Here is a 14,993-nt window from a genome sequence, read left to right on the forward strand (position 1 = left end):
AAAAACCATAATGTCCACCTGTTATAAAATCTAGGTTATAAATTCATTTTCTATGCACATAAAAGGTTTAACTCAAAATTGTGTCATTTTAAACTAATATCATATTACTCCCTACAGAGACCCCTATTGTTCTAACTGTTTGCAATATAGCAATTTAAGTCTATGTCTATATTGTGACCTTTTGGCTGTAAAGTTCCCATCTCGTAGATCCATTTTGTTTCTCTTGACAAGTCAAACAACATTTATATCGTGCTATTCTCCTGGCAGACTCAAAGCACCAGAGCAGCAGCCACTAGGCAGTAGCAGTGTTAGGGAGACTTGCCAAAGGTCTCCTACTGAATAGGTGCTGGCTTACTGAACAGGCAGAGCTGAGATTTGAACCCTGGTCTCCTGTGTCAGAGGCAAAGCCCTTAACCAATAAACCATCCAGCCATGGATATATCTCTGGTTTTGTTGCATCCCCTCCACGAGTAGTTTGCTTTTTCAACTCCACAAAATTTTAGTGAGCTAGGGTCAGAGTTATGTAGTATTCTACATAATACAACTCTGATTCTGATTCTGATTCTGATTCTGAGCATTCTGTAATGTTCTGAGACACTGTGTCCAGAATAACCTCTTCTAATATTTCCTATATGTTCTACGATCCTCTTTTTTAATTGCCTCGTTGTCCTCCCTATATATTGTATGTTGCATGGACACCATACCATATATACAACTCCTCTCACATTGCACGTTATATTTTGCTTGATTTTAAAAGTTTTTCCTCTCGATGTTGATACTACTTCTTTACACGGTACAGCTATGGCTTCCCTGCATCCTATGCATCCTCTGCAAGGAAAAAAGCCATTTTGCTGCCAGAATGGGAATACTTCCTTTGGGGGGTTCACACAGCTTGGGGCTAGGTAATTTCTTAAATTCTGTGCTTTTCTATAAATAAAGCTGGGTGCTTTAGGGAGAATTTTCTGCAGTGAGTTATCCTCCATCAGGACCGGCCAGTGCTTTCTAAAGATATGTTCTACTTATCTAAATTGAGTTGAAAAATGTGTAATGAATGGTGCATCACTTCTCTGTTTTGATGGTTGTCGCCTTGGGCCATCTCTTAAGAGTTCTTCTCTGCTAATCCTACCAACCTCCATTATCTCCTTCTGTATATGTTCCTCTTTGTATCCTTTGTCGACAAAGCGTTCCAACAAGAGTTGTGATTGATGCAAATAATCCTCCATATAACTACAATTTCTCCGTAGTCGTATTAGTTGGCCTTTAGGGATCGCTTTAATCCATCGGGGATGATGGCAGCTTTTTGTTGGTAAATATCCATTTCTGTCTGTTGGTTTGAAATATGTCTTCATTACTAATTTGTTACCCTCCTTTTCAGTTCCATTCTGAGCCGCAGAATGACGCATGTACGCATATACGCCACACTCGACGGCTAATATCTAGCCATGAGGGGGTGGGTGTAGAAGTAGGCGGCAACATAGCGGCGATACAAATAACCCTGGCGTCCAGAGGCTAACCACGCCCCTGATGAGTCACTAGGGATGCTCATTCGGATTCCGCGGAAATGCAATTTCCGAAATTCCGATCAGAAATTGCATTTCCGCATCGGAATGCGGAAATCGGTAATGCAAGTGCGTTAGGCGGATTTCCGCCAGAAATCGCGGAAATTTCCGCCGGAAATTGCGGAAATTCCGCCTGACTTTAACATTGATTTTCTCAAAAACTATAAGGTCTTTTTGAAAACTTTTTTTTTGCATCTTGTTCACAAGATTCAGTTTAATAACCCCTGAAAATTTGGTGCTTCTAGACCTTACGGGGGCTTTGCTATTAACCGCTAAAGTTGGGGTGATCAGAGCTCTGTTGGTGGGGGGAAAAGGGGGGGGGTCACTCTTATGCTGTGTTGTGAGGTCCTGCAGCTTGGCCTTAAAGCTGCAGTGGCCATTTTACTAAAAATGTGCCTGGTCTTTAGGGGGATTTACCACTGTGGTCCTCAAGTGGTTAATCACAGCAAACGCTATAACACTCAAATTCTGTAAATGTAAAACCAACTGGCAAATGATGAGGACAATTTTATACAGATGGTATTTGTCGCCCAGGAGAGTGTCATCTTATTCCAAAAATGCCTCGCCCTTATGCTGGAAATGTGGTACAGATGTGGGAACTTATGTCCACATGTTTTGGGACTGTCCATTAGTAGCTAAATTATGGCAAAACATGGAGAGGCTAATTAAATCTTTAATATTCCCAGACTTTCAACTGAATCCTCAACTTGCATTGTTAATGCTTGATTTCCCATATATCCCATACAAGTTCAACCTATTATCTGGCACGCAATTCTAGCAGGATTACATCTTATAACCTCAAATTGGAAATCCACTAAAGAATTTGCAATTCTCCACTTATTGGCATTAGTTAAAGGGAACCTGAACTGAGTAAAATGTTTTAAAATAAACACATTAAAATTAAAAACAATGGTGCATGAGCCAGCCTGGGGCCCCGGGAACTCTCACTGCCCAGGGCCCCAGAACCAGCATCTAACACCATATGTGAGCGCAGCCAAATCCTTGGAGCTGCCACCCCCAAGGCCTGTTTCCTGCTGCTCTAAAACTTACCAAACACACAAATGGAGAAACTCACTCCCAAACAGTTCTCTGCTGCTTTATAAAGCCTGCAGGCTGCTTATAAGCCAATGAGAAGTGCATACATATATTACACCTAGCTTGCAGTGATTAATCAAACAGAAGCTGAGCAAGTCAGCCAGTCAGTTGGAGAGGGCTTCAGTTGCATATAGACAATGGCTATATGACCAGCAGGGGGCACCAGCGTGCAGGATATTGCCTCTCATCTGCCCCTCTCCTAACTAAACTGCATGGGATACTACAATAAAATTAAAAACAATGGTGCATGAGCCAGCCGGGGGCCCCGGGAACTCTCACTGCCCGGGGCCACAAATGGAGAAACTCACTCCCAAACAGTTCTCTGCAGCAGAGAACTGTTTGGAAGTGGGTTTCTCCATTTGTGTGTTTGGTAAGTTTTAGAGCAGCAGGAGACAGGCCTTGGGGGTGGCAGCTCCAAGGATTTGGCTGCGCTCACATATGGTGTTAGATGCTGGTTCTGGGGCCCCGGGCAGTGAGAGTTCCCGGGGCCCCCGGCTGGCTCATGCACCATTGTTTTTAATTTTATTGTAGTATCCCATGCAGTTTAGTTAGGAGGGGGGCAGATGAGAGGGAATATCCTGCACGCTGGTGCCCCCTGCTGGTCATATAGCCATTGTCTATATGCAACTGAAGCCCTCTCCAACTGACTGGCTGACTTGCTCAGCTTCTGTTTGATTAATCACTGCAAGCTAGGTGTAATATATGTATGCACTTCTCATTGGCTTATAAGCAGCCTGCAGGCTTTATAAAGCAGCAGAGACCTGTTTGGGAGTGAGTTTCTCCATTCGTGTGTTTGGTAAGTTAAAATAAACACATGACATAGCTGCAAATTAATATTAGACACTTACCTCACCATCAGTTCCTCTCAGAAGCTCACCATTTTCTTCTTACAGTGATCCCTTCCAATCCTGACAACATTTTGTCAGAACTGAAATGTACCAGTTGCTGTCAGTTATATATCAGCTGCTGTCAGTTACAACTGAATGTGCAAGGTAATGTCCATGTTTCCCTAGGGCTCCAGTGGGCGATATTACAGTGTAACAGTGTGCTGACCAGGAAGCTGTTATGGGGTAATGGCCATGTTCAAAATGGAGGACGGAGAATTCCATTGATCACAGTGGACAAACAGGACACAGGAGAGGAGAAAGAGTTCGAGGAGTAGACTGCATGGGAGGTAAGTATGACATGTTTATGTATATTTTGACTTTTAATTTTCAGTTCAAGTTCTCTAACAATGGAGGTCAGGATTAGGATCAGAACTTCTAACAATACTCATTTGTATGTTCTCCTAAGGAAATGGGCCTCTTTCGCCTTTGCATATATCTTAGATACCTATCTTATTGCACCGACATAAGATGCATCGTGGGAAATACCCGCCATATACAGTTTTTCCCTTCCTTTTTGAAGTTGTCCCGTTAAGTTAAATTTTTTTTTAATTTTTATTTTTGAAGCTCATAGTACCTTAAACACTACCACCTGTTCGAAGGCCCTAACTTTAGGTCCAGCTGGTATGAATGGGGTAGGTAACTTCTATCTATTACCTTTGTATCTGTCAGTCTTTTGCTCTTAAAGGACTTACGAGGCCAAGAATAGAAAAAAAAAATAGAAAAAAGTTAGATACTTGCATCAGCTTGTAAGGCACGGAGGACGCCGCCCGCGCCCTCGGTGCCGTTCCGCCGGGTACCCGCTGCTCAATAGCCCCCCGAACGGCCCCCGACCACGCGGCTCGGGTCGGGCTCTCCAGCCTTTACAAAGATGGCTGCCGGTGCTGGCTGCGGCTGCGCAGTCCGCATAGCCACGAGTGCGGCTGCGCAGCTCTAAGGCCAACCCCCCGATCCATGTAACAGGCTGTTTCCTGTAACGTGGACCGGGAGGTTGGCCTTAGAGCTGCGCAGCTGCACTCGTGGCTATGGAAACAGTAAATTCGGGCGCCTGAGGCTAGTGGACAAATCGGGCGCCGCCATTCACTTCTATAATAAATATCGTTTAATGGGCGCCCGGTAGGAAAAAAGGGCGCCGGAGAAAACTAACGTTTTAAAAGCGGCGCCCGGAGACTTAATGTTTTATTACTGTTTCTCATGATTACACATTATTTAATGATTTATACATGTTTAAATATTATTTTTAAACGAAAACCAGTACAATATTTTTCCCAAACATTATTTTTAAACGAAAAACATTACTTTTTTTTTTTTTTTTTACATTATTTTTAAACGAAAAAAATAACAGGGGGGTCTTAGGTTTAGGCACCAACAGGGGGGTCTTAGGTTTAGGCACCAACAGGGGGGTCTTAGGTTTAGGCACCAACAGGGGGTCTTAGGTTTAGGCACCAAAAGGGGGGTCTTAGGTTTAGGCACCAACAGGGGGGTCTTAGGTTTAGGCACCAACAGGGGGTCTTAGGTTTAGGCACCAACAGGGGGGTCTTAGGTTTAGGCACCAACAGGGGGGTCTTAGGTTTAGGCACTAACAGGGGGGTCTAGGGGTTAGGGGTAGGTACAGGGAGGGTTACTTAGGCACCAACAGGGGGGGTCTTAGGTTTAGGCATCAACAGGGGGGTCTAGGGGTTAGGGGTAGGTACAGGGAGGGTTACTTAGTAATTTTTTTTTTAAACGTTATTATGCGTTTCATTATTTAAACGAAAGATTAACGTTTTTACAATTGCCGATTTAATACACATTATTTAATGATTTATAACGTTTAAAAACATTACTTTTAAACGAAATACATTTTTAAACGTAATCCATGTTTATCGTTAAAAACCCGGCGCCCTTTTTTCCCATCGCCCCTTTTTAACGTACGCCGTGGCTATGCGGACTTCGCAGCCGCAGCCAGCACCGGCAGCCATCTTTGCACAGGCTGGAGAGCCTGACCCGGGCCGCGCGGGGGGCGTTCGGGGGGCTATTGAGCGGCGGGGACCCAGCGTAATGGCACGGAGGGCGCGGACGGCGTCCTCCGTGCCTTACAAGCTGATGCAGGTATCTAACTTTTTTTTTTTTCTATTCTTGGCCTTGTAAGTCCTTTAAAGGTATGCATGACAGGCATGGGTACGTTCAATTTGCCAGAACAGATTCTGTGGCTATAAGCCATCTGTATTAATCTAGAAATGGTAAAGTCTTGTTTTTGATGAGTTGTTGAGAAAGATAAGTAATACTCCAATGTATCTCTGTTACCAATGTGTATATTGACCAAGCTTTTTGGAAATTATTATTTAGTATTTATATAGCGCCGACATATTACGCAGCGCTGTACAGTGTATATATCTTCTATATATATATAATAGAGTAAGTGCCTCAACCTTCAAGCAAGAAGAAGAAGTAGCGCCCTGCCCCCAGGGCCGGTCCAAGCAAGAAGAAGGGGCTGGTCCAAGCAAGAAGAAGAAGTAGTGTCATATCAAACCAAGGGCAAAGAGGGATAATTTGCATATTCAGTAGCAGTGCATTGTGGGTAACCACAAATGTTCACTTATAGCTGAATTATTGCAGATTTGCTTCTGTTTTAAGAAGGAAAATTACACCAAGCTTTGCTTTTTTAGTAGGAGAGCTTTTTGGTCTCTTTTATCCCCCTATACATTCCGAGTGGTTTGGGTCACCCTGAGCTGCTTGGTTACTCTGTTGTACTGGTCCAAGCCCTATCTCATACAGCCATATCAATCCTTGCCAAGTACTGATGAGGACCCAACATCTGAAATAGGCTGTCACATGTGGGTTTGATATGATTGTGTAAAATTTAGAGCTATAGGCTTGCTTGACTTACCAAGAGTGAAAATGAATAATTTGAATATTTAATATTGGTGCATTGTGGGTAATCACAAATATTCACTTATAGCTGAATGATTGCAGATTTTCTTCTGTTTTAGGAAGACAAATTACACCAAGCTTTGCTTTTTTAGTAGGAGGTCTTTTTGGTCCCTTTTATACCCCTATACATTCCGAGTGGTTTGGGTCACCCTGAGCTGCTTGGTTACTCTGTTGTACTGGTCCAAGCCCTATCTTGTACAGCCGTATCAATCCCTGACATGTACTGATGAGGACCAAAAGTCTGAAACAGGCTGTCACATGTGGGTTTGATATGGCTGTGTTAAATTTAAAACTATATGCTTGTTATACACCAGCGGCTCTGGATGCTTGCTTGGCTTACCAAGGGGGAAAAGGGGTAATTTGCATATTTAGTAGCAGTGCATTGTGGGTAACCACAAATGTTCACTTCTAGCTGAATTATTGCAGATTTCCTTCTGTTTTAAAAAGGCAAATTACACCAATACAGTGGGCGGCATTGCAGGAAGTGACGACAGTGGAACGCACGATGGAACGTGGAAGAGGTGAGTCATCCCCGCCCGCTGCCTCTTACTAATAGTGGCGGCTGCTGCTGAGCTTAAGCAGGAGGGGGAGCGCACATGGGGGACCCAGGTGAGGGGGCTGGTCCAACCCCCTTCCTGCCCTCTACCCTCTTATGCGGCGTATGCTACGCCGCGGGTCAGCTAGTCACTAATAATTACCTTGGGATTGGATATCCTTGTATAATAATTGTTATTGTAATTATCAAAAAATTTCAATAAAAATTTAAACTTAAAAAAAAAAAAATAGTCCATGTAATTAGAATCAGGGAGAAGCTGGAGGTGTGCTTCCACAAACAGTGCTCCTAAATCACCCGCAGGCCAGAATGGGAACTGCAAGTCCTTCATACAGTCACTGAAAGGACATCTGGTGGTGGATGGTGGAAGACCAGGGGTGTCAGGATTAAGAAACAGCCACCTGCTGGTGGATGGTGGAAGTCTGGAATGACATGAAGAGAAAGAAGGATGTGAGTAAGCCACAGAAGATCTGTGGTGGAAATGTACCCAAGGAGGTGGTGTGGGCGGGGCAGAAAGAACACAGTGGCATGTTCCCTGATCCATGACATACCACAATGTCTCATTCTCTGCCCCTCTGTGCCCTGCTTTAAACCCATAAATTGCAGACATGTGGCTTGCCACATGTTAGTAACTTCTGCAGCGCTTTTCTACGTCCTTGTTTATAAACAGCTAGAAACACATGTAAACAATTGGTTCTGTTTTCAGTTTTTAGGAAACTGAGTTAGTATAGCATCTTGTGGCCAAAAAGTAAAACTACATCCAAATACACCATTATACACTTACCATAGAAAATTAAATACATTTTCATTGTTTTTTTAACTCCTTCAAACCTAACCCAAAATAAAATATTATCGTCGTACATTGTACTAGAGACACAATATAAACATTGTAATAACCAGGCAAATGGGCAAATAAAATGTCGCTGACTCGCTGTTTTACCTACAATAGCACATTTTATTTTAGCTCAGAAATGGGGGTTTATATGAAAAGGGTGCCAGTAAAAAAGAGTGCCCGGTGGAGCCCATTTAAACTAACTTCGGCTACAAAAAAGGCACCTCGTGTAGCCCATATAAAAACTTTGGCTATGAAAAAAGTCTGAGCCATGTTAATTACTATTTCCCCTCCAGGCCGCCATGGATAGTGGGGGAATGAAATTATTCGGCTTCCAGTGCTTGTAGCCCATATCAAAACTCGGGCACCCTTTTCAACACCTTGTAGCCCATATTTCCAGAAATAACATTGACGTCTATGGCGGCACCCTTTTCATGCAGGCAGCTGAGGCGCCCTTTTCAACTGATACCCCGAATTGGTTATTTTTTTCTTCTTCTTACCTGTCAAATGCATATAAAATAATATAATTCTTAGCATAAAGTACTGCCCAAAGAAAGCCTAGTTTGTTCCGCAAAAAATAATGTATAGATCATTTCAGTGTGATAATTAGTGATAAAGTTATTACCAAATAAATGGGAACAGCTTTTGAAGAGGAAAAAACTGTGTTAGAGAAGTGATTAAGGAGATGGGGTGTCCATTGCAGGAGAGGCACTCTTGCAAGACACCCACTGTGGGCATTACTAACCCCGTTTCACAGATGTCATTGGGCCATTCTGTCCAGTTCTGGATCTCATCTGCCCATCCTCATGACCCCAGGAGTCACTGAAAGTTAAAGTGGCTGATATCTAGTAACAGGAGCAGCAAAGAGTAGCAGGAATTGAGGCTACCTAATTGGGCTAGCCCTGGGATAAGGCAGTGGTATTTTTTATGAAAATTTGCCGCCTCAGGTTCTCTTGTATAGTCCATGTAATCAGAATCAGGAAGAAGCTGGAGGTGTGTTTCTGCAAACAGTGCTCCTAAATCACCCGCTGGCCAGAATGGGAACTGCAAGTCCTTTGTACAGTAACTGAAAGGACACCTGCTGGTGGATGGTGGAAGCCCAGGGTTGTCTGAATCAAGAAATAGCCACCTGCTGGTGGATAGTGGGAGCCCAGGGTTGTCTGGATCAGGAAATAGCCACCTGCTGGTGGATGGTGGAAGTCCATGGCAGCGGAAGCCAATACTGCCACCAGCAGGCAGGAAATAACAGTACATGGTTCCTAACACTATCTTTTTCTGGTCATATTTATTTCAATCTAATACATTTTCAAGAAACATCATTTTGGAAAATGAAAACACTAAATTTCCCTGCGAGCAATCACACTTATTTCTTACATCAGGATATCCATTATCTTGTGTAACATTCACAATTACTGTGAGCAGATACTCTCTGTACTTTTATTTTAAAAACAAAAAAGGAAAAGGCTGTATGGCTGTAATTAATAACAATAATAATATCATATTATCATCATTTATGAATTAATATGACACCCTGACTGAAGGTTACTGCTCATCTGTGACAGAAATAAACACACTAAACGAGCTGTCAGTTTTAGGTTTATTTGCTATGATTACTCACACTAATATTCAGGAAGTACGTTATCTCATTATTTTCCCATCAGACGTTTCTTGGTGTTCAGCTCCGGTCTCATCAGCAGAATGTAGAGTTTGGGAAGAAATATACAGCCTAATATCCCAGCACTGGAGGCCAGTATGGCAAATACCTCCACAGCCACTGTGTACTTCCCTCTGGTGCTCACATAGGCCGGGATCATGGCAATCCAGACACTGCAGAACACCAGCATGCTGAACGTGATGTACTTGGCCTCATTAAAGCTGTCCGGTAATGTCCTCACCATGAAAGCCACAACAAAACTCACACCGGCCAGAAGCCCCATGTAGCTGAGCATGAAATAAAAGGCCAAAGTGGAGCCTTCATTGCAGCGAAGGAGGATCTTCCCTTCATAAGATTCCATGTCAGACTCCTGAAATGGTGGAGAGATGGACAACCAAAGTGCACCATTCATGACCTGAATGGATGAGCAGATCAGCATGACGGCATTAGAGAGTGTCACTCCCACCCATTTCCTGCAGGAACTACCAGGCCTGGTGGCTTTGAAAGCGATGAACACCATGATGGTTTTGGCCAGGATTGAAGATAAGGAGACAGTAAAGAAAACTCCAGAGGAAATGTGTTGCAGCATACAAGTGATTTGTGTGGGATGACCGAGGAACAGGAACACACAGAGGAAGCTCAGCATGAGAGAGGAAATCAGAATGAAGCTGAGGTTTCTATTATTAGCTCTGACTAGGGGAGTATTACCATAGCAAACAAATAGCCCAAATATGAAGAGTGATGCAGCAGAAAGTAAGATAGAAGATACTGAAACCACTAAAACTAAAACATCCTTCCCATATTCCAAATACTCCACAGCCTTGGCAATACAAAGAGTGTTATTATTATTGGGCCATTCCATGGCAGGACATCGCTGGCAGCTCTCACTGTCTGTGGAACAAAAGCAGGAGATACAATCACACAAAACACACAACAGGAGGAACGCTATCAGCTGTGATGGTGTGGCTTATTATTAAGTATAGACAGAGAGAAAGAGAGACAGAGAGTGTGCATGCGTGCATGTGTGTGTGTATGTGTGCATGTGTGTGTGTATGTGTGCATGCGTGCGTGTGTGTGTGTATGTGTGCGCAGGCGTGCGTGCACGTGTGTGTCTGCTAGTGATTAGGGATGGTCAAGAAAATAATATGGAATTGAAAAACTGGGTTTATTGCCGCAGGAATAAGTATGCAGAAATCAAGATTACACGGAATTGTTTTTTAAATGTATTTATTTAATTATGTATGTATTTATTTATTTATTTATTTATTTTACAAATACCTTTAATGACAAAAAAATACAATTCTGCAGAAATCTTAAAACCAGAAAGATAAATCAACATTTCTGCTAGTGATGTCACTGTATCCATGTGTTACCTGTGCCTGCTAGTTATGTCACTGTATCCATGTGTTACCTGTGCCTACTAGTGATGTCACTGTATCCATGTGTTACCTGTGCCTGCTAGTGATGTCACTGTATCCATGTGTTATCTGTGTCTGCTAGTGATGTCACTGTATCCATGTGTTACCTGTGTCTGCTAGTGATGTCACTGTATCCATGTGTTACCTGTGTCTGCTAGTGATGTCACTGTATCCCTGTGTTACTTGTGCCTGCTAGTGATGTCACTGTATCCATGTGTTACTTGTGTCTGCTATTGATGTCACTGTATCCATGTGTTACCTGTGTCTGCTAGTGATGTCACTGTATCCCTGTGTTACCTGTGCCTGCTAGTGATGTCACTGTATCCATGTGTTACCTGTGTCTGCTAGTGATGTCACTGTATCCATGTGTTACATGTGTCTGCTAGTGATGTCACTGTATCCATGTGTTACCTGTGCCTGCTAATGATGTCACTGTATCCATGTGTTACCTGTGTCTGCTAGTGATGTCACTGTATTCATGTGTTACCTGTGTTTGCTAGTGATGTCACTGTATCCATGTGTTCCCTGTGTCTGCTAGTGATATCACTGTATCCATGTGTTACCTGTGTCTGCTAGTGATGTCACTGTATCCATGTGTCGCCTGTGACTGCTAGTGATGTCACTGTATCCATGTGTTACCTGTGTCTGCTAGTGATGTCACTGTATCCATGTGTCGCCTGTGTCTGCTAGTGATGTCACTGTATCCATGTGTTACCTGTGTCTGCTAGTGATGTCACTGTATCCATGTGTCGTCTGTGTCTGCTAGTGATGTCACTGTATCCCTGTGTTACCTGTGTCTGCTAGTGATGTCACTGTATCCATGTGTTACCTGTGTCTGCTAGTGATGTCACTGTATCCATGTGTTACCTGTGTCTGCTAGTGATGTCACTGTATCCATGTGTTACCTGTGTCTGCTAGTGATGTCACTGTATCCATGTGTTACCTGTGTCTGCTAGTGATGTCACTGTATCCATGTGTTACCTGTGTCTGATAGTGATGTCACTGTATCCATGTGTTACCTGTGTCTGCTAGTGATGTCACTGTATCCATGTGTTGCCTGTGTTTGCTAGTGATGTCACTGTATCCATGTGTTACCTGTGCCTGCTAGTGATGTCACTGTATCCCTGTGTTACCTGTGCCTGCTAGTGATGTCACTGTATCCATGTGTTACCTGTGTCTGCTAGTGATGTCACTGTATCCATGTGTTACCTGTGTCTGCTAGTGATATCACTGTATCCATGTGTTATCTGTGTCTGCTAGTGATGTCACTGTATCCATGTGTCGCCTGAGACTGCTAGTGATGTCACTGTATCCATGTGTAGCCTGTGTCTGCTAGTGATGTCACTGTATCCATGTGTTGCTTGTGTCTGCTAGTGATGTCACTGTATCCATGTGTTACCTGTGTCTGCTAGTGATGTCACTGTACCCATGTGTTACCTGTGCCTGCTAGTGATGTCACTGTATCCATGTTTACCTGTGTCTGCTAGTGATGTCACTGTATTCATGTGTTACCGGTGTCTGCTAGTGATGTCACTGTATCCATGTTTACCTGTGTCTGCTAGTGATGTCACTGTATTCATGTGTTACCGGTGTCTGCTAGTGATGTCACTGTATTCATGTGTTACCGGTGTCTGCTAGTGATGTCACTGTATCCATGTTTACCTGTGTCCAGTGGTGCTCAGACAATTTCCGTAATCACAGAATAGCTGATTCACAAGAATTGTTTTCTCTATTTGTCTGCCGAATCCGAAGCCGTGATCGATTATTAATCACAGTATTCAACCACGAGGCAGCCGTGATTACAAATATTCAGGCCGTGATCACGCTCATGATCGCGGTGGAAAGCTGTGGTTAGGTCGTGATTGGGCAGAAATTATGTTCCTGGGTCAATCAGTGGCCCCCAGCCAGGCCCTAGCAACCGATCATAGGAGGGGAGGCTCTGCCCTCCCCTTCTCTCCTCTATATAATGCGGCGGCCATGATGAAAAGTTCCATCTTTGCTAGACTGTGGCACTGAGAGGATCATCTCCAGGCCATTTGTTGCTTCAGCAAGTGCATTTTGTCCTAAAATCATAGAGTTTTTACTCCTAACATTGTTTATGCTGTGCTTGATACTTGTATTCAGCTAGCCAACAGTGAGTGATTACTTCAGTTAGCTGTAGTCAGTGTAGTTGTCAGTGAGAGCGTGTACTGATTGCTGTTCTTAGTGCAGTGCAGGCAGGTTCACTGATTCTATCTAGAGATGGCCCGAACCTCCGAACACGGAAGGTTCGGTTCGCACAAACTTTCGCGAACCGCAATAGACTTCAATGGGGAGGCGAACTTGGAAAACTAGAAACACTTATGTTGGCCAGAACAGTGATGGAAAAGATGTTTCAAGGGGTCTAACACCTGAACCCCCAGGTGGCGGAGTGGGATACATGCCAAAAGTCCCCTGGAAAAATCTGGATGTGACGCAAAGCAGCGTTTTAAGGTCAGAAATCACATTGTATGCTAAATTACAGGCCTAAAGTGCTTTAAAACATCTTGCATGTGTATACATCAATCAGGTAGTGTAATTAGAGTACTGCTTCACACTAACACACCAAACTCACTGTGTAACGCACCACAAACAGCTGTTTGTGTAGTGATGACCGTGGTGGACAACTGCGCAGTGCGCACCATGGCGAGATTGCTCTTCCTCACTCAGTGATGTCTGGTTAGGTAATGTCTTTCTGCCTTATCAACTTTCGATGGTTCTTTCTCTACCATTGTTAAAGCTTACATCTATTTTTTTTACATTACATTTTTTACTTGCTGTTCAGTACCTGCAACGAGAATCTATTATGGAGGGCAAGTCTACCATTGTGACCAAAGGTAATGGCCGGGGAATCCTTCCTGGTGTGATTCCGGTCCAGAGTTGGAGCCTAACAAATGGCTACCACCACACATCCAGGCAAGGAGGGCAGCAGGCATGCCCGCCCCGAGGTAGTGACCAAAAATAAAAATACAGGACTCAGGAGGACTTTTGAGGCCCTAATGTAATGAATCTACTTTAAATCCTTTAATGAGAATCAGTTATGGAGGGCAAGTCTGATGGTGCCTTCACTGCGATTCACCTGGTTGGTCTCCGGCGAGAATGTGTTATGGAGGTCAAGTCTGCCATTGTGACCACTGACCATGGGTAATGGCCGGGACATCCTTCCTGGTGTGATTTCGGTCCAGATTTGTAGCCTAATAAACGGCTACCACCACACATCCAGGCAAGGAGGGCAGCAGGCATGCCTGCCCCGAGGTAGTGACCAAAAATAACAATACAGGACTCAGGAGGACTTTTGAGGCACTAATTTAATGAATCTACTTTAAATCCTTTAACGAGAATCAGTTATGGAGGGCAAGTCTGCCATCCATTCAAGTGAAAGGTATGCACTGACTGCCAGGTATAATACAATGTGCAGTCACAGATGCAGTGAAAGGTATGCAGTGGCTGCAAACAGCTGTTTGTGTAGTGACAGCCGTGCTGGACCGGTGCGCACCATGACGAGAGTGCAGGTGATGGTGACTTTACAGCCCACATGGTCGCCCGGCTGATGTAGCTGAAGGACAGAACAGTGACTGTCCAGCTGATCAAATTTGGTCTGACCACAATGAAGCAACAACCTTTTTATCTTTGGTGTGCCCCCCGAGACACTCATCTAGGCGCCGGTCATTGCTTCATTGTGATACGCAAGCCCCTTCACCACGGCAAGGTAATGATCAGGGGATGGGCACTTGTACATGCCTTTTGTTTTGTTGTTGCAGCCGCCCGCAGTGCAGCCAGAAAAATTAGGCAGGCATGTAGACGCCCCAGAAAAATTATTATAGCGGCCGCTGCTAGCAGCGGCCTAAAAAATTCAGGAATCCGCCTAGAGTCCTGGACCCTGTTGGTGGTGGCGGAGAATGCAGTCAAGCGGCCGACAGGCAGTGGTGCTGTGTGGGGACTGACTTAGTCTTGGTGCAGGCAGCCAGCAGTCACACGGCGTGCAGGCAGAGATGCTGTGTGTGGGGACTGACTTACTCTTTGGGCGGGCAGCAGCCATTCGGGATCCATGCCTCATTCATTTTGAT

At 44.1% G+C, this 14,993-nt stretch overlaps 1 protein-coding gene across 2 annotated transcripts in view; it reads right to left on the bottom strand.

Moving 5' to 3' along the window:
- Positions 1-9,441: 9,441 nt before the first annotated feature.
- Positions 9,442-14,993, bottom strand: part of LOC137544907 (vomeronasal type-2 receptor 26-like) — a 33,806-nt gene continuing 28,254 nt past the window's right edge. For both annotated transcript variants that reach the window (XM_068266008.1, XM_068266012.1), the window contains one exon: positions 9,442-10,381. In XM_068266008.1, the coding sequence (XP_068122109.1) occupies positions 9,483-10,381 (899 nt within the window). In that variant the 3' untranslated portion in view covers positions 9,442-9,482. The remainder of the gene's footprint in view (positions 10,382-14,993) is intronic.

This window comes from Hyperolius riggenbachi, chromosome 1 (assembly GCF_040937935.1).
Source record: "Hyperolius riggenbachi isolate aHypRig1 chromosome 1, aHypRig1.pri, whole genome shotgun sequence".
Lineage (NCBI taxonomy): Eukaryota > Metazoa > Chordata > Amphibia > Anura > Hyperoliidae > Hyperolius > Hyperolius riggenbachi.